This window comes from Xyrauchen texanus, chromosome 18, assembly GCF_025860055.1.
Source record: "Xyrauchen texanus isolate HMW12.3.18 chromosome 18, RBS_HiC_50CHRs, whole genome shotgun sequence".
Taxonomy (NCBI): Eukaryota; Metazoa; Chordata; class Actinopteri; order Cypriniformes; family Catostomidae; genus Xyrauchen; species Xyrauchen texanus.
This window is the reverse complement of record NC_068293.1, coordinates 3,918,895-3,939,472: the sequence shown is the minus strand read 5'-3', so window position 1 is coordinate 3,939,472 and position 20,578 is coordinate 3,918,895. Positions and strand designations below refer to the sequence as shown.

The 20,578-nt window shown below is 37.5% G+C and overlaps 1 protein-coding gene across 3 annotated transcripts in view; it reads right to left on the bottom strand.

The window, feature by feature from the left end:
• LOC127658894 (neurabin-1-like) overlaps nt 1–20,578 on the bottom strand; it is a 71,183-nt gene that overhangs the window by 27,326 nt on the left and 23,279 nt on the right. For all 3 annotated transcript variants that reach the window (XM_052148443.1, XM_052148445.1, XM_052148444.1), the window contains exons 3-8: nt 13,271–13,403; nt 12,993–13,113; nt 7,530–7,634; nt 5,129–5,255; nt 2,550–2,708; nt 2,391–2,444 (exon numbers count right to left, since the gene is read on the bottom strand). In XM_052148443.1, the coding sequence (XP_052004403.1) occupies nt 2,391–2,444; nt 2,550–2,708; nt 5,129–5,255; nt 7,530–7,634; nt 12,993–13,113; nt 13,271–13,403 (699 nt within the window). The remainder of the gene's footprint in view (nt 1–2,390; nt 2,445–2,549; nt 2,709–5,128; nt 5,256–7,529; nt 7,635–12,992; nt 13,114–13,270; nt 13,404–20,578) is intronic.

Sequence of the window (20,578 nt, the reverse complement as noted above, 5' to 3'; positions counted from 1 at the left end):
AGCATTTTACAGTTAAAGGGAAAGTTCACCAACAAATTTTTATTCTTTCATCTTTATTTACATACCCTCATGTAATTTTAACCCGTTTTACTTATTTTATTGTGCAGAACACAAAAGGAGTTCTAGTAGAATTTAGTAGAACGTCCAAGCTGCTCTTTTCCATATAATGGAAGTGAATGGTGGCCACAACTCTCAAGCAAAATTTTAATCTTAGATTTCAGTCTGTTCCTCACACAAAGCTATTTTATCTTATGCAGAAGACTTTGAATTTAGAACACAAGCTGTATGAACTAATTTCATGATGCTTTTTAGCCCTTTTTGAGGCTTGACAGTCCCATCAACTTTCATTGCATGTAAAATAGCAGCTTGAAAGGTCTGGTAGATATCTCCTCTTGTGTTAGAAAAAAGAAAGTCATACTGGTTTGGAACAACATAAGATTATGACAAAACTATTCCTTTAAAATCACACGAAGCCCCTTAGAGGACAAAGACGGAGTTTATTTAAAAAAAGAAAGAAATAGATATACAGTAAATGCATATATATATATATACACTCACCTAAAGGATTATTAGGAACACCTGTTCAATTTCTCATTAATGCAATTATCTAATCAACCAATCACATGGCAGTTGCTTCAATGCATTTAGGGGTGTGGTCCTGGTCAAGACAATCTCCTGAACTCCAAACTGAATGTCAGAATGGGAAAGAAAGGTAATTTAAGCAATTTTGAGCGTGGCATGGTTGTTGGTGCCAGACGGGCCGGTCTGAGTATTTCACAATCTGCTCAGTTACTGGGATTTTCACACACAACCATTTCTAGGGTTTACAAAGAATGGTGTGAAAAGGGAAAAACATCCAGTATGCGGCAGTCCTGTGGGCAAAAATGCCTTGTTGATGCTAGAGGTCAGAGGAGAATGGGCCGACTGATTCAAGCTGATAGAAGAGCAACTTTGCCTGAAATAACCACTCGTTACAACCGAGGTATGCAGCAAAGCATTTGTGAAGCCACAACACGCACAACCTTGAGGCGGATGGGCTACAACAGCAGAAGACCCCACCGGTACCACTCATCTCCACTACAAATAGGAAAAAGAGGCTACAATTTGCAAGAGCTCACCAAAATTGGACAGTTGAAGACTGGAAAAATGTTGCCTGGTCTGATGAGTCTCGATTTCTGTTGAGACATTCAGATGGTAGAGTCAGAATTTGGCGTAAACAGAATGAGAACATGGATCCATCATGCCTTGTTACCACTGTGCAGGCTGGTGGTGGTGGTGTAATGGTGTGGGGATGTTTTCTTGGCACACTTTAGGCCCCTTAGTGCCAATTGGGCATCGTTTAAATACCACGGCCTACCTGAGCATTGTTTCTGACCATGTCCATCCCTTTATGGCCACCATGTACCCATCCTCTGATGGCTACTTCCAGCAGGATAATGCACCATGTCACAAAGCTCGAATAATTTCAAATTGGTGTCTTGAACATGACAATGAGTTCACTGTACTAAAATGGCCCCCACAGTCACCAGATCTCAACCCAATAGAGCATCTTTGGGATGTGGTGGAACGGGAGCTTCATGCCCTGGATGTGCATCCCACAAATCTCCATCAGCTGCAAGATGCTATCCTATCAATATGGGCCAACATTTCTAAAGAATGCTTTCAGCACCTTGTTGAATCAATGCCAAGTAGAATTAAGGCAGTTCTGAAGGCGAAAGGGGTCAAACACAGTATTAGTATGGTGTTCCTAATAATCCTTTAGGTGAGTGTATACACACACACATTCTCTGTTGACCTTTCTCGTGTGTGAAAATCCCAGAAGATCAGCAGTTATAGAAATACTCAAACCAGCCCGTCTGACATCAACAATCATGAATCAAATCATTGAGATCACATTTTCCCCCATTCTGATGGTTGATGTGAACATTAACTGAAGCTCCTGACCCGTATCTGGATGATTTTATGCACTGCATAGCTACCACATGATTGCCATGATTGTTGGTGCCAGGTGGGCTGTTTTGAGTATTTCTGTAACTGATGATCTTCTGGGATTTTCACACACAAAAGACTCTAGCGTTTACTCTGAATGGTGCAAAAAACCAAAAACATCCAGTGAGGGGCAGTTCTGTGGATGAAAATGTCTTGTTGATGAGAGAGGTCAACAGAGAATGGCCAGACTGGTTCACACAGACCAGGAACTACTTTTAAAAAACAAAATTAACCATGGTGTAACTTTAGTAAAACTAACCAATAAAACAAATATTTTACTATAGCAAAACTACTGTGAGGGAATGCAAATTATTTCAGAAAAAGTGTACATGTAAAAAAACAAAAGAAACTGAAATTGCTATACATTTGATGTTCAGGAAAAAGCCAGATACAGTTCATACCCTCTCTTTCAATTCATCAACTTCAGCTTCTGCAATGCTGTTTTTCAGCTGGAGCTGAACATAAAACAGAAACAAAACACTCAATCCATCAAACCTCACAAGAACAAATCATATAATGCACCTTCATTCATCAACTAAATAAAAAAAGATCTCCGTTACCTCTTTAAATCTGAACGTTAGATGAGTGATGTCCATGTTTGACGGCAGGAACATTTCTTCACTTTCAGGCACATCGTACACTTCCACATTCCTCCTGCCAAAACCCGAACCCAGGATACCCTCCTCACCACCTTCCTCCTCATCCTCATACTGCTCGTCCTGTGATGACATCATAGAGAGACACAGAGACATGACGCAACGCACAGCAGAAGAATCAACCAGTCTAAAAATAGTTCAATGTTATAAATTAAAAAATAACCCAAGTGTGGCCTTAACGTGTCCAGTACAGAGAATAAAACCTTCTAAATGTGCCAGTGACCTCTCTCTCCAAAGAGCAGGTCAAATATTAACCGTTCAAAATGGTCATAATCCAAACACTTCCTACTCAAATAGCAGAAGATTATACTTCAACAGACATAAACAACCTCATTCAGACTGTGAATAGACTCACAAATCAGTTTCCTTGTTCAGCATGGTGGGAATTTACATATTTTTGCATATTTGAACTCTCACACAAAGCAGTTCAGGAGAAATTACAGCATCTGAAATCTGAAAACTGCAAATGCAACTTCACTCTGTTGTTAGAGATTTCTGTCTACCAACCTTTCCTGATCAAAATCCAGTCTTCATAAAGTATGTCTGTACAGGCAATTCCTTATAAGATCTAGAACCAATGTAAAACAGTTTCTAAATTCTGATCCTGGGTCAGTAGTGTCAGACACATTCTGTAATCTTTTCAAATCAAAGACACTGGACAGTGGTTCCAATAGTGAATAATTGTGATTGTTACGTGCATTGCAAGTGAGGAGCACTATATGAGTGATGCATGGAGCTGCTGACTATGTAGAGCTTTTCCAAATTGATCTCTTATGAGGCATCATTTCAGTAAGAATGCTGCCATAGAAGACAGCTGCCCAAGTAGGCAGGAGACAGTGAGGCAGCTCACTCAGTTTTGGAACAGACCATGATTTGCTTTTAAAGCATTAAAAACATCTGAATGACATGAAAAATATTGTTTTAAACAGTAAAATATTTCTAAATATTTAAAATATGTCTCTCTTTTCTGTCAACTTTAGTTTTGGTCAATTTTACATTAACACTGTTTTTGGAAGTAATATATTTGATATGATATGATATGATATGATATATTTGATATATATATATATATATACACACACACACACATATATATATACACACACACACACACACACACACACACAGGCGGCAAATGTTGCTGTTTCAGGGGGAAATTAGTACTTTAATTCACAAAAGTGGCACTGATCACAAAGTATAGTCAGGACATTACTGATGTATAAAACAGCATCATCACTATTTGAAAAAAGTTATTTTTTATCAAATCTAGACAGCAGCATCACTCCAACACATAACTCCAACAGTAATCATGCTAAATTGATCATTTGATACTAGAAAATCACTTGCCATTATATCAAACACAGTTATTTGGTTCATTAAATGAAGCTTAACATCATCTTTGTGTTTGTTTTTGAGTTGCCACAGTATACAATAGACTGGCATGTCTTAAGATCAATAATATGTCAAAAATGGCCAAAAAGAAACGTGTTCTCTAGAAACTCATCAGTCAATCATTGTTTAGAGGAATGAAGGCTATACAATGCTTGAAAGTGCCAAAAAACTGAAGATTTCATACAAAGGTGTTCACTACTACAGTCTTCAAAGACAAAGGACAACTGACTCTAACAAGGACAGAAAGAGATGTGGAAGTTCAGATGTACAACTAAACAAGAGGATAAGTACATCAGAGTCTCTAGTTTGAGAAATACACGCCTCATATTTATTACACACACATATATATATAATTTTTATATTTAGATTATATAATATTATATTGCTAGTGTTGTCAAAAGTACTGGTACTTCGGTACCAAGTTGATACTAAAATAAAAAAAGTTAATACCAGTAATACAAGATAATAACAATACCAGTATTTCTACAGAACCGGTACCTATCCGGTACCAGCATACAGTATGCCTGACACACAACAGCTTTAAGCTCACAGTCTAATTTTGAACATGTGTTCGGTTACTCATTTTCCAATGAAATTGACAATTAATCAAACTAAAATCGTGACATGTCCTAGTGTGATTTATTAAACCGCTATTGGCTTCAATGTTTGTCTGCATTCGAGCTGTGAGCTTTAAATGAATGTATAAATCTGTCCGCACATACACTGGTAACTCCACAGACAGTAATAATTCAAGTTGTATGAGATGACAAAGCAGAGCACTAATCCACTGTGAATCACACAGCACATGTAAACTATATCACATATTATATAATGTTATATAATGTATATTATATCACAGCATTTGCATTTTAATCTCACCTCAACTTTATTTATATAGCATTTAATACAATAGAGTTGACCAAAGTCAGAAATTATTTAGCAGAGATGGACCACTTCTATTAAAATGAATGAGAGAAATTGGGACACCCAACAAAGCAGCTCTAGCGCCCAACAGTCAGCAGATGTAGAAAGGAAGTCCCACCTTACAGGTAAAAGAGCCAATCAACTCGATGGTACAGGAAGTGACTGACCTCTTCAGTGGACTGCTCATATGTGTCATCCTCCTGTTCTTGCTGCTGTCGCTCCTGCTCTAGAGTCTCACTGATCAACCGCGCCACCTCACTTTGAGTCCCCGGCTTCTCTCGGCCAATCAGGAACCTGCATGGGGGTGATTAACAGGTGAGAAGGGGGCAAACAGAGATGATTGCATGTATAATGTGTTCTGATCTCCTCCACCTCAAATAGTACAATCAAACAGAGCAAACAATGCTAGCTTGTGTGTTTGGTTTATCCCCTTCAGCTCAAAGTGTACAATAGACACATTTCTGTAGAAAATAGTGTAAACTCGGAGTGATTCTGTGTGTTTCGGTGGGCTGCGCTGGGAATGTACACTACCAGTGAAAGGTTTGGACACACTTGATTGCATTTATGTTTCCCATGATCTTAAAAAGCTGTTAAACTCATGGCTTATGCTGAAATACTTGCAATTCGTTTTGAATCCAAATTTAAATTGAGGCTACTTATGAATTTCTTTACAAAACTAAAATTGGATTAATTTATTTGTATTTTAAATGGATGAGTTGGAGTGGATAGTGAAGGAAAAGAAGCCAACAAGTGTCCAGCAGCATACATGGAAACTCCTTAAATACTGTTTAAAAAGCATCTCAGGATGATGTTACTTGAGAGAATAAAGAGAACTGTAATCTAGACAAAGAAGGACTATTTTGAAGAAGCTCAAAAATAACAATAATGAATAGGTGTGTCCAAATTTTTGACTGCTACTGTATATCGATGTATTGTAGGGGTGTAACGATCTCAAGATTCAGTTCACGATACTGAACTTATGGTTCGGTTCACCGTTTTATTTTATAAATAAGCCAGAATCAAGAAAAGTTATGATTTAAAGATGTTTTATTCTTATAATTTTTTTACTTTAATGACATTTGCAAAACAGTTCCTTTCCTTTAAAATGTGGCAAAAATTATTGTTATTAAAATTGCTAAATGATCCATCAGAGATGTACTGAGACCAAAAATCAGCCTAGAACAGGGCAATAGTGACACCAACTGGAAATATTAACTAATAATTCTGCTTACTGAAAATACAGAATTATGTTAGAAACATATGCAGCTTACACGCACGCGGTCACTGATTTCATGCATTTAAAATATTTTTAACAGTTTATTTTTTAATAATATTGTCTCTGATTACATCTGAATACAACTAATACATCTACATATACAAATGCATATTTAAAGTGCATGCTTTTCCAGTTAAATAATAATAAAGAACAGAAAAAAATCTAATTAAACATGACATCTGACATCAGTCTTATATTCGCCCCCATAGCATTATTACACATAATATTCCAGTTACACCCCTAATATATTGTGATTCTTTTGGATTGCATGATATTGTAGTGATATTTTGGATTCTTGTATCAAAACTGTTATTTATGCAAATCATTTCTGACAGCTCAATTATGATTTTGCAAAGTATTAACCCTTAAATGCATGGGAGTTTCGACAAAGCACTATTAGCCACCCCCATAGGCATGTGACGGTATTATTTTTTCACATCACAATAATGGTTCAAGGTTTTATCACGGTATACGGTATTATCATGGTATTGAATTACATTACAAAAATGGGTTGAACGATAAACTTTATTGTTGTTCTTTTAATAACAAGTTTAATATTTAAAAAAGTATCAAAACCAACAGATAACAAAGAACTATGAAAAGAACTCTGAACATTTAAAAACCTACCATCAACCCCATAGATACATAGCCAAATATAACATTAAGTTGATGTCTTAATATTTAAATGGTCCTTCTGTCACGGGGCCACTGATGACACATCAGTACAGACCTTGTTTAGTGAGGCTAATGTTAAAGTAAGGCTAGACTCTATGTATCTATTTTTTGCATAAATTAAGGGCCTATGTGATCCCAACATGACCGCCGCCATGAATGGACCCTCTCTATGTAGAATAAAACAGCTTTTATAAGGTTGCTGATATGACATTGAGTCCTCTTGATTTGAACACTGTCTCATTCCACGGCAGTTATCGCTTTTGGCATCATTGCTCGACACTTCACTAGTTTACCTCAGACAGAGAATATTCAATGAGATAAGCAGTAAGGCATTATATAAATGGTTGTGTGTCGCTAAACAACTTTCTGAAATGTGGAACGTTGCTTTACTAAGGATCAAAAGTGGGGTTTTAAAAGATGTTAACCTGGGGTTAAGAGCAGTGTGAAAAAGGAAAGGACAGAAATCGATAGAATCAACTTTAGACTTTATAGCCATAGTCAAAAGTCTGAGCTGACGGATTAAATCTCTATAATACTGGACCTGTACTGAACCATGCAGAAGACTTTACAAGTAAATTGCAAGTATATTATCAACTGGTACACAAATCCATACAAACCTGACTGTTCCCTTTGTGTTCTTGAGGACCGTCGCAGCAAAGATTTGAGTGACTCCAACCAGACTGATGCTGTCCACCTCCACAATCTGATCATTCACATGGATCCTGCAACACATCACAATGCAGTTGTTACTTTATCTCCAGCTCAAACAAAGGTTTAGTCCCAGGAAGTGTGAAGCGGCACCAGCAATATTCAGACTGATAATAGTCACAGACAGAACAGCTAATAATGTTGGCGATTCAAACACTCCAAACAACTCACTCTCATAACGATTCGTCATCATGGCGACTTTTTTCCAGCAACACCAATATGTCGCCTCATTTCAGAGAATTTCAATACTTTACCCAAGGCTTCATTTTAAGATGAAATGAATTCAAATTCTGTAATCATTTACTCATTGCTTCATTGTTTAATTTCCATTTCGTTTGTAGTAGGACTCAAAGGGAGTTTTCCGGAATCTGAGCTTTTGCTCAAATGAGAAAAACAACAAAATAATAATAAAATGAATCCTCTATTTGTGCACAGCATTCTGGACCTTCTTGCCCTCTTAAAGGAATGTTTTGGGTTCAACAGGGTACAACGGGGCTAAAGGCTCCATTTATTTTATTTTCTCCCTAAACACGAAGCGAGAACCAGACGAAGCATCAAAGTAATATTTAATTAAACAAAAAGACATAAACATAAATGCATACAGGGCAGCTGCCTGTAGCTCTCTCTCTCCCAAACTGCCGCCTCCGGCAGCCTTTATCCAGATTGCGGTCTTCTCTTTGACCCTGCCGTGTTTTAGTGGCCGGTAGGGATCTCCTCCGCCCCTGGCAGTGGCTCAACCGCAGCAGGCAGTCGGTAGGGGGACCCTACTCCCCTCGCGGTCGGCGGTCATTCCTCCGCTTTCATGTGGCCGGGCTTCTTAGTCCCCCGGCGGATGGCCCAGTTGCATATGGGGTAACCTCCTCGTGGTCACTATAATGTGGTTCTCGCTCTTGGTGTGGCACATGGTGAGTTGTGCGTGGATGCCGCGGAGAATAGCGTGAAACCTCCACACATGCTCTGTCTCCATGGTAACACACTCAACAAGCCATGTGATAAGATGCGCGGATTGATGTCTCGGACGTGGAGGCAACTGAGAGTCACTATGCCTCTGAGGACTTGGAACGCATTGGGAAATTACTACAATATGTGTGTTAACATGATTTTGTCATATGCCTCACAGTAACCTAAATTGTTGCTTCTTTTTTATTAGCAAGAAAACGAGGGACGATTTGAAATTTTGTGGCAATAAACATTTTGCCACAAATGCTGTTGATTGAACTTAACCCGGAATATTTCTTTAAGAAGGGTTCCAACAGCTTTTTTGTAAATTACATCAAATGCCATTGATTTTCCCATTCTTTTGACAGATAACGAACGACATTCTAATGTTTAGATGTTTTTTTTTTAACTAGATGTAACTGTTTTCATTGGAGTTTTTGAAGATTTTCAAGATTTTGAGCGATTAAAAGCTCCAGTTTAATAATGTTCTATCTATCATATGGTTTCAGAAGACTTTATTGTGCTTTTTTATAAAAAAATGTAAACTAAACTTATTTTTTTAAGCTTATTTTTATATTGTTGAGAATTGGTTTGGTTTAGGTATATGGATGGGGACAGTTGCTTAAAAATATCTACATTATATTGTAATGTGACTTAAATAATTACTATCGCTTTTACCAGCTTGTTACAGGTTTAAATTGTTTATAAGTGGCTCTGCTCAGGAATGAGGTTCGGTTAAGGGATCAAAAATATCGATATGATGGAATTTTGTACCTAAACTAATATATTTATATAATAAAACAGACTGCGGTCAAACACATGCGATAAATCTGAAGATTTCTGAGCCTATCATGAAATTATCTGAACTTAGGTGAGAATGTATTTACAAGGACTTTATCATGTTGCAGGCAAAAAGTTGCTACAGTGATGCTTTCATGAGATTGCCCTGCTCCAATCCATACTGTAAAATAACACCCACGAGAGTATGTGTGGGATGTCAAACATCTAGACATTTTACCTCAGTGTAATTCAACACTGCTGTAAATCTACTAAATGTTGCACTATGAAATGCATGACACAATAAAGGAGAGATCTTCCTGGGCAATCAGTAACACTGCAAACACCTGATCTGTTTATAACATTTTTGTGGCAGTGGGACAAAACACAAGAAAGACAAGGGACAAGAAAGTGGATGAGTGAGTGTGTTTTCTTTGCTGTGAGACAGAGTAATAAATGCAGTGCGTTTGGACAAAGATGTCCAGCCCAACACAGAGATCAAACACATGTGTCCTGCTTCAGATGACCTCAGTAAATAAGGACACACTCACTTCAGCTAGAAGTTGAACCGATCCTAAAGCAGCATTTGGAAGTCTGATGACACATTAATGTTTAAAAATGCTAAAAGGGGTCATGACATGAGGAATACAATTTCCATTGATCTTTCCACAAGTATGAGTTTGTACAATAAAAACATACTGTAAGCTTCAGAACTCAAGACTTCCTCCTCACTGCAAAAAGAGCGCCTAAAATATTCATTCTCTACTCCTCCACATTGTGATGTCACTATGGTAGACAATTATATCTGACCACATCCACAGCACATCAACGCCTACTTTACCTCGTCACTTCTGAAGCCCCACCCAGTAGCGGTGAGCAGTGAGAGAGCAGGTCATTCAAGGGCAGAGAGCCAATCAGAACAGTAGGCGTTTACTATCAAGTCTTAAAGGAGAAGAAGCACCAAAACAGAGTGTTCCTGACAGAGGGTCAGTATGAGGGTGGAAATTGATTATGTTTTACAAATATATGACTGTTTTGTGCAAAAATGTTACTAATATTATAAGTGAACCTCGAAGAAAACATAAAAATAATTAAAAAAGGCATGCCATGACCCGTTTAAAACACCAGAAGCACTTGTGTGTGGGGTCACATGATATATTGGTTCATTTGAATGATTCTGATATTGATTATTAAAGTCCCAAGATGGATATTTCACTTTATGCAGCAACCCTCTAAAATGCAAGTAAATCACTGGTATACGTGACCAAATTTGTTGGTGATTCGCCACTAGCTGATAATATTCAAATTTCACTCGCCATTGAGTAGTATAGCGGAGAAATTCAGCAGTGAGATCCTTTCACTGCATGTTGAGAGTAAAAGTCCAAAACCAATGATTGAGATCTAAAATCCATTTGTCATTGAATAATGTCTTTTTTAAACCCCTTAGTGTACTTTACAGTCAGTTGTTGATCAAAAGCAAGAAAAAAGAAACATTCATTCGAAAAACACAAAGCACGGATGCAGTAAAGAATCCATTCAAATCCACTCTTGGTAAAATGCACTCAACCGAAACACTTCTGTAAGTGAACTGCCTCTGTTTTTAAAAGAGCCAGTACAGATTTTTAGCATGTGTTCTACAAATCAATGCAAATACTTGTAAATAGTGCATATTAATGCATGTAAAGTATAAACATGTAATATATATATATATATATATTTATATATTAGGGCTGCCGATTTAACGCGTTAATTCAGTGCGATTAATTTGACAAGAAATAACGCGTTGAAATATTAAATGCTATTAATTGCACTTCCCCGGACCATAAAAGGGAAGATTCATGAGACATGCAAGTTTGTAGTACCACCTGTTTACTCCAGAGGGCAGTAAGTGAAATTTCAGCTGTATGAGCAATGCACGGTTTATTACAGTGAACAAAACAACCCACAACACAGACATGCGTTACGTTCTTGCATTCAAACACCTGAAGGAGCGCAAATGCGAACTAAGGGGTCTCAAGATGTGTTTAAAGATTAAACTATATTTAACTTGAAACAGTGAACTAAACATTTTTTGTTTATGATGCAACATACCCGAGACGCGACACAAGCATGTCTGATGCAGGTGTAAATTGACGGGTCTTTAAACAATACAATGTATTGTTACTACCATATTATTGATCATAAGTCAATCATTGGGATACAGTTCACAGTAATCCATTTCACAAGTGAATTTGTCAATCAGTTGGAGATTTATTATGAGGACTTGTTTAAGGACCCATCAATGAACACCTGCATCAAACATTTTCTTTTTTTTAGAAACAAGCCAGGGGTACACATAGTACACAATACTACAGATATATTTCACAATAATGCCAAGACATTATATTCATTATGTATAAAAAAAAAACCTGGCAAGAAAAATAAACAGATTAATCAGAAAATATTAACTTATCAAAACTGTGACGTCTTTATAAAGCAAAGAAAAACTAGTTAAAATAGAGGTACGTGCAAACATACAGCGTGGACACATTCCCAAAAAATGTGAGGGGCAGATTCATCACAGCATTACAGAAGGAGCAAAGTGGATCTATTTCAGGGAGCATGTTTCTTAAATAAAGATAGACTGGGTAAAAACGGTGTAACAGTTTAAAGGACACCTCATTAACCTTGTTGGTAATTAAATATTTGTGAGGTAAATAACCTGCGTCAGACATGATTGTGTCGCGTCTCGGGTGTGTTGCGTCATAAAAATAAAATGTTTAGGTCACTGTGTTAAGTTAAATATAGTTCAATAATCAATCTTTAAACACATATTGAGATCTCATAGTTCGCATTTGCGCTCCAAGTGTTTTGAACGCAAGAACGTATGTGTGTGTTGTGTGTCTGCTGAATGTTGTTTTCTTCACTGTATAAACTGCGCGTTGCCCATACAGCTGAAATTTCACTTACTGCCCTCTGGAGTAAACAGGTGGTACTACAAGCTTGCATTTCTCAGGAAAGCATTGCGATTAAATGCGTTAATTTTTTAACGTGTTATTTTTTTGTAAAATTAATCGCACATTATTAACGCGTTAAATCGACAGCCCTAAAATGTACATGGACACAATGTAATTAATTCGATTAAAAATGTTAATCGATGGACAGCACTAATATATATATATATATATATATATATATAGTTTTTCTATATATATATATATATATATATATATATATATATATATATATATATATATATATATATATATATATATATATATATTATTATTATATATTTTGTTGTATATTTTATAATGTTATTTTAAGACATTTTATTTATTGAAGGAATACATTGAATTTGTACATTTTAAAAAAGACAAAGTGTGAAAAAAATGATGAAACACTAATGATAAAATGTGTAAAATGTACTGTATATTTTCATAATGTACCAAATGAGATGAACCCCTGTACAACTGACAACATTCGCTGAAAGATAATTTTTTCAAATGTAAGCAAAATGGGCATTATAAATGAAATATTTTCAAGTACATCAAATCAGAAGAGTTTGTTCATCAAAACTGAATCGTTTCAATATCCAGCCCTAGTTAGTAGTGGTGTTTCTAAGGCATGGGGGCCCCAGAGACTCTTTGAAGGTTACAGCTCTCTGAAAATCTCACCTGCCATCTTTCTCTGCAGCTCCGTCCTCTGTGATGGTCTTGACGAAAATGCCCAGTTTCTCCAGACCCTGATCTGCCCCGACACCCATCCCTATAATACTGATGCCCAACCCTTTATCACCTGCAGAGAAAGAGACAGAGAAGATTTTAAAAGTGCAGACCTCTACAGCACTCCTCACTGAAATTACTAATTATTTTCAAATCGTCTCTAAAGAAAGCGAGAAGATGGCCGATAAAGTTGAGGATAGATTCAGCAACAGAAGACATGGCCTCCTCACTTTTCTCTATCTCCACAGGAAACACGTCCATCTTTTCCACCCGTTTCTCCAGCTCATACTCTGCGGATGCAGCAACCGGATCCACCTCATCATTCCTTCGGTCGTACTCTTCATTTGAGAATGTGCTGTACACCTGCAAGAACAGAAACACAGCTCATGATCCAAACTGCTCTCTTTAACCACTCATTACCATCAATCACAGCTAATAACACACGCTACGCCTATTTATATTAGTTTCATAATCTTCAAGAATGCGTAGCTTCATTATTATGTTCCAAATCATAGAGAACTGTTTAATAGTCCTGTTATTACAAAAACACTGGCTGTATCAGTGAAACCAAATCAAAGCAGTAATCAGTTTGTCTACAGTTGTGCCAGAGAAGGGCTTCTCAGTGAAAGACGTCCTTGTCTACCACGGACAAAATCCCTTCAACCGAACATTCACTACAAACACACAGATTTCTGTACTAGAGACACATGGAGCAGTGCACACACTCTTTACAGGCAATACAATCTAGAGTACAGACTTGAGTTCAAATATGAGAAAGATAAAGACATTTCTTCTTGTAGTGGCATGTGTGCATTAGTGATATGACATTTACAGTACTTACAGTGCACATGTAGCGCTTTAACTTTTATGTTACCGTCACGCGCTAGTGTGGATCCAGCGAGCAGCATCTCCTGACGGCTTTTGGTTTGCACGGCCCGGATCATGCGATGCAAATTAATTACATTTGTTTAAACGAGGTCTCAAAGAGTACTTAGAAATTCAGAATATTATCCAATTTACTGGCATCGCCAGAATATCTTCCAAATATTTCATACCATGGCAAATGTTGTCAAATCCATGATTATTTTATCCTCAAAAGTGCTCACTGTATCAACCCAATACCTTTAAAACACTTTGTTTTCTAGATGGACTGATGCATCAAACCATTTGATTACTGATTGTTTACTAATGGTGGCTGTGGAGCTCCTCTTCTTTCTCAATGCTTTCTGTCATACGTGTTTGACCAATCAATTTGAAGGAGAGTCGAATATAAAACGAACCAAACTGAAACTAAACTAGGCTAAATTAATGGGATAGTTTAGCCAAAAATGAAAATTGTTGCATTATTTACTCACCCTCGTGATATCCCTGGTATACATGACATTCTTTCTTCACCAGAACACATTTGAAGAAAAATATCTCAGCTCAGTAGCTTAAAATGCAAGTGGATGGTGGTCCGACATTTAAAGCTCCAAAAATCACAGACAGTCAGCATAAACGTCATCCATACTGACTCAAGCTGTTAAATGAATGTCTTCTAAAGTGATACGATTGCTTTTGTTGCAAAATATATCAAAATTGAAATACTTTTTAACTGTAAATCGCTTCCAGCAAGCTTCACAAGAGCGCTGAATTCTCGTGGTCTCTCGTGTGATGTATTCGCGTTGGCATGTTACGGACGTAATCTCACGTTTTTCCAATAAAAATAAAGGGAGCTCCTAGCAGCATTTCTTTTGAACTGAAACGGTAAATCTATAAAAATAATGAACACAATGTTATGTATTAACATGTGATAACAGACGAGACTCAACGTTATTGGAGTTGACACCCTTCGTGTAGCTTGCTCGCTAGCAAAGTTGACAATGTTTGCAAAACCTCCTAATGTTGTTTAGCTAGCTTCCACCATCAGCTATAACATGTCAAAATACCAACTCATATGGGTGAGTACTCTGTTAAATCAGTCCTTATCTCTGCCACCCATTTATATTGCTGCTCACTTTATTTCTTCATTACGGTCTACTGTCATTGAAATAATCGCACCTGCAGCTCTACTATATGGTGCCTCATGTCGTAGGCCAGGGGAGAGGTGGAGCACGAAAGGGCTTCCATTTCCATGAAGTGTGTTCGGTGTTAGAGAAAAATATTCAAAGATATAGCGCTGAAAGATCAGTGCTATCTACGTCCCAGAGCAATTGCTGTGTACACAGCTCCATTGTTTTGTTGCGCTACTAACCTAAAGTGTAGAAATGGGCGTTGTCATGATGTCTCGTGACAAATCAGGAGTCCGGACCTGGACCGCGGGCCGCTAATTTGTGACCTCTGGCATACAGGATTGTGATGTTTATTGCAACTTCAGTATCTGCATTCTTACCTTTGAAAACAGCTTGTCCTCTCAGTGATTCATATTACTCTCACTACTTTCCTCTTTCCCACCTCTACCCCACGAATATGGAGTACATTGCTGATTGGTCATTTACTCGTGACATATAACCAATCCGATAATACTGTGGGCAGGACATTGAGCCAGACTACAAGCAGTCATTTTACAGAGAGAGGAGGTGGCATAAGAGCCAACAGAAATGTTTTAATTTATCGCCAATCAGATCAGATAAAATAACGATTCTGATAATTATAAAAATTATGAATATCGGATCCGAATATTGGCCAGGTGGATAATCGGTCAACCCCTATTAAGTTCTTGCGCGTCTCACGTGCCAATTGGATTATGTCAAGCGCGTAATGCTGCTGACCGTAAGCATGATTTATCGTTAAAAAGTATTTAAATATGTATTTTTTTCGCACCAAATGTGATCGTGTCGCTTTAGAAGACATTATTTTAACAGCTGGTGTCGTATGGATGAAGTTTATGCTCACTGTCAGTGATTTGTGGAGCTTCAAACAAGAAATCTCCATTCACTTGCATTTTAAGGACCTTCTGAGCTGAGACATTTTCTAATTTTCTTCAAATCTGTTCTGATGAAGAAATGAATACACACCTGGGATATCATGAGGGTGAGTAAATAATGAGATAATTTTCATTTTAGGGGGAACTATACCTTTAAGTGCTATTTTGGTGACAGACAGACTAGGCTTTAATCTTTGAACTAACAGAGTTAAAGCACAAATCTCTGCCAGTTCTGCAAGTGTTCTCCAGATCTGACAAAAACCTGTGTGTGCATGCGTGTCACTAGATTAAACCCATCCTGTGCAGCAGAATGAGTTTAATCCATTGGTTTGGACTCTGTCAGAGGTATGATTTCACCTGCTAAACATTTCCAGTGCGTGTGCGTGTGTGTGTGTGTGTGTGTATACTACCTGGAGCATTTAAGAGCTTGAATGACTACATATCAACATACTAAAACACCACACACAGAACAGGCCAGGCTAAAACACTCATCTGAGTAGCATCATGGATCAATCTGACAGAAAAAGGTTTTCCCCCCATCATATAATCCCCCTGAGAACTACATACTCGCACTATGAGGAAGAGAAATAGAGAGACAGATTGAGCAGATAACATAATCACTAACCGTTTTTTTTACTGTGCAGTTTTAGAGGGTTTCCCCTTTGACAACAGATTAGCGGTTTTAGAGGAAACAACATTTGTGTGGCGCCTGAAGTTTTTTGGAATCTGGGATTCAATTAAAGAGGCGGAGCATAAATTAGAAACTTTATTATTGAGAACTGTCTGCATCGCTGTGTAGAAATGGACCATTTTGAATAGTCCTCTGGAGTGAAATAGAATTTTAGAATGAGGCCTCTCAATTAATACAAGGTCATAAAAGCAGTTAGTTGTTCATAACAGAAGTCACTTACAAATAAATGTCTTAAAGGAACACTAGCAAAAACAGCCTGTTTAATTGTAAGGATCAGAGAGAGTGGAAACGGTCTTGAAAATGTAATTTATGACTGTTTTATGTGCATGAAATCTTTTTTTAAAAAAGAGAGTGTGTGTATAGAAGGAAGAAAGACAGTGTTGGAGAGGGGTTGGTGCAGAGCTGTTTCTAGGCATATGCGAACAAGGTGGTCACATAAGGTTCTACCTGCTGGGAGGGTGCCAAAGAGGCCGCCTCTGGCATACACCCCCACCTGAATGAGGCACCAATAGGGATCTCGCAATGGGCACCAGAATGGTCTGAAACGGCCCTGGGTTGGTGCTGTAGTCCAAAAACTGGAAAAAACTATTCAGCTTCCTGAACTGGAACATAATCTCCCCCTCCACATGACCAGACAGACACACACACACACACACACACACACACACACACACTAACTCATTCAAACATTCCTTCACACTCCTCACAGGATTTAATCTAAACAACAGTCTATGTCAGCTAGGCGGCACATTATGTAGAAAAGCTCAGCATGAACGGTGTCCACCTCAGTGAAGTTTGACGCTTGTTTAAGGAATCCTTTACACAAAAATGAAAATTCGGTCATCATTCACTAACCCTCATGTACAAACCCATATTATCAAGCTCCAAAAGATGCCAAATAATTATATTAAAGGAATGTTCAGGGTTAAGTTAAGCTCAAGCAACAGCATCACGTGTTTGATGTCAAGAGCATAATAATATCTGATCTGAGAGCGGAGTGGAAGATTAAATAGCAGTCTGTTCCTTACACTAAACTATCATATGGCTTCAGAAGACTTGGGACATAGCACAGAACTCATATGGCAGTCCCTCCAAGAATTTGCGATCTTGTGATGACAAGAATTTATGCAAATTCAACCAATCTCTGAATTATTTGCATTAGCTTGCAATTTTGAATACCCCCGAGAAATATAAAACCGCACAGCCGTCATTGTATTATCTCCACAGTGACAGAGTAAGCATCTCCTCATCTTTAACCTCCTCAGACCCCCACATGACTGCTGTGTGTATTTTCCATTTCCCTTTCGGACTTGTAACTAGTAACAACTAATAAACAAGCGCACACACACAAACACACACACACAAGTTCTACAGCAAATAGTTTTTCTAAAAATGTATGTCCACACATCTGGACAACAGAACTCAGTTTAAATACTACCAAGACAGAAAGTCAGATTTTTTTTGGTTTTTAATCGAATGTATTATATTTCCCGGAGTGTTGGTTATTCATGTTTTTGAGACGTTACAGACATTTCAGCTGATTTTGGAACAATGTGTATTAGGAAAAGCACAAATTAAAAAACTATACAAATAAAAGTTATTTGACCCAATTTGACTTTTATGTTACAATGTTTTTTTCTTCTACTCAATATCAAAATCTCAATAACTACGTTAAAGGATTGTGTATCAAGTGTTGACATAATATTTTTACGTTTAAGTTTAGTGCATAAATAAAATTTCAACATGTCAATAGTCATGGAAAACTGGTTTGGAAAAAAAATTTGCCGAGAAAAATGGCATTAACGCAAAAATGTAGCGTCACATCACATTTGTCCTTACAACAAACAGCTTAACAGAGAGAAACACTTGGACTGATGAGGTGACTCAAGTTTCCCTCAATTTCTTTAAGACACATTACCTTTATTCTTGATTTTTATGGACTGTGTGTTCCCAAGCCGGCAAAGATTACAGGCTTGGGAACACACCAACCCAGGGCTTTACCAAAACGGTAAAAAAAAAATAAAGAAACATACAATAAAATACATTATATATATCAAGTGCGATTGCTTAAATCAAAACTCATGCTAAAAAGTGTTTTTTTTTTGTTTGTATGTTTTTTTTAAGAACAACATCACGATGCACACAATTTTATCAGAAAAAGGCCATTTGAATGGAAACGAGCCAGATGCAGCAATTTTCTCAAAACAATTTTTTTACGTATTTTCACTGTCGCTAAACAGAACAGCGCAAAAAGTGGATGCTAATGTTCTCTCATTGTACTGTCAAACAAACAAGTGATGAAGCATTTTACCCATCAGAAATTTGCATAATTAATTTTGATTCAAAGTAATGGCCAGTCTCGTCCAATCACTGCCAACCATATTAAAATAAAATGTATACATTGTAAATTCAGAATGTATGTACTGATTAACATTGTCCCATATCTGCTAAACATGTTGAGCAGTCCAAACATCATCTGCAGCCTGAAACTGAACTTTTGCTCAGATTTGGTCAGGTCTGCATAGGAAAGATATACGATGCTCCCTTGCTCCCTATTTAGTGAATGACTTAACCTCCAGTGTGCTGTCTGTCTGCACTGGTCTCAGAACAGTTCAAAATGCACCTTATTTTCATCCTAACTCCATATAAATCCTCTGGAAGCAACACTTTTTGCTCACGGTGATAATGCACAGTAAATATAGAACATGTTATATAGGTTATTCTAATGAAAAACTAGTGCTATTGTCCACTATAGTGATCACTGTGTTTAACAACGTGCCGTTTCATGATAAATAGCTCATATTTTTAAAATGGCACATCAGATGAAACTAGAGACTCTAATCTTGTTACTCAAACAGGTTTCAATACAAAAACTTAATGAGGTTTCTTAACAGATTTAGTTTTGTTGCCGTTTCTCCCAAAGACAAACTCTGCTGTGATCTGCGCCATGTTTCTTTGTCACATGACTCCGTACATTTAATTTTAACCCTTTACTGACAGCCAAGAGTGTCCTGAACTGAGATCAGCAGTTTAAATGAATAAAAATGATGCGTTGTGTACAGCGAAGCCTAAACACAATGTCTGCGCAGAAAGAAGTTTTTCTATAACGCATCATATGAAAATTGATACATTTTAACACTTGTATTACAAACTCACCTACATGTACACACTGATTCCAATGTGACTAGCTTGTGTTGTAGCTCACTTCATAAAGTGTTTGACTTTGAACTCGGAAGACCGAGGCTCGAACCCAGTTAAGCACACAAGCTGACATGTGAGACCAAAGTGTCATTAAAGGGACATGACGTCTTGTTGCTTCATATAATGTCCTTTTCATTTCTCGTGTTGTTTTTGGACACAATCGGTTAGGTTTACGTGTTGGTTAAGGGTAAGGTTGACTGTTTTGTTCACCTCTCATTTGATTTTAGATCACAATTGGTTAGGTTCTCAGTCAAGGAGGTATGTTTTCCTTAATTAAACATCCATCTAATATTCACCTAAAAAACATGTCTGATTACGACACCATTTTACTCGCTTTTGGCACCCCCCGCTGGACATTTCACTGGGAAACTGCAGCCAAACGTCTAATGAAGCAGGTCATTTTGTTTAGCTAAAATGTTGCCATGGTCACGTAATGTTACTGAGATCAGGCTGTCTAAATGAACTCGCACTGAAAATCCATCTAGAAAGAAGCCAAATATAGAGAGCAAACTCAAGTGTGGTAATTAACTGTAGAATATATGTGAGTATTTGTGCATGTGATGAATGGCAGGCCTCCTCTAACCTCATACTGCTCATGCTTGGCCTCCTCTCCTTTCTCTTTCTTCCAGCTCTCCTGTTGCCATAGACAACCTTAGCAATTGAAACAATGTTTCTTTTCTTTGCTGAAACCGGACCGTTCATCCACTGAGAATCTGGGCTGTGCTGTTCACACCTGCTTCA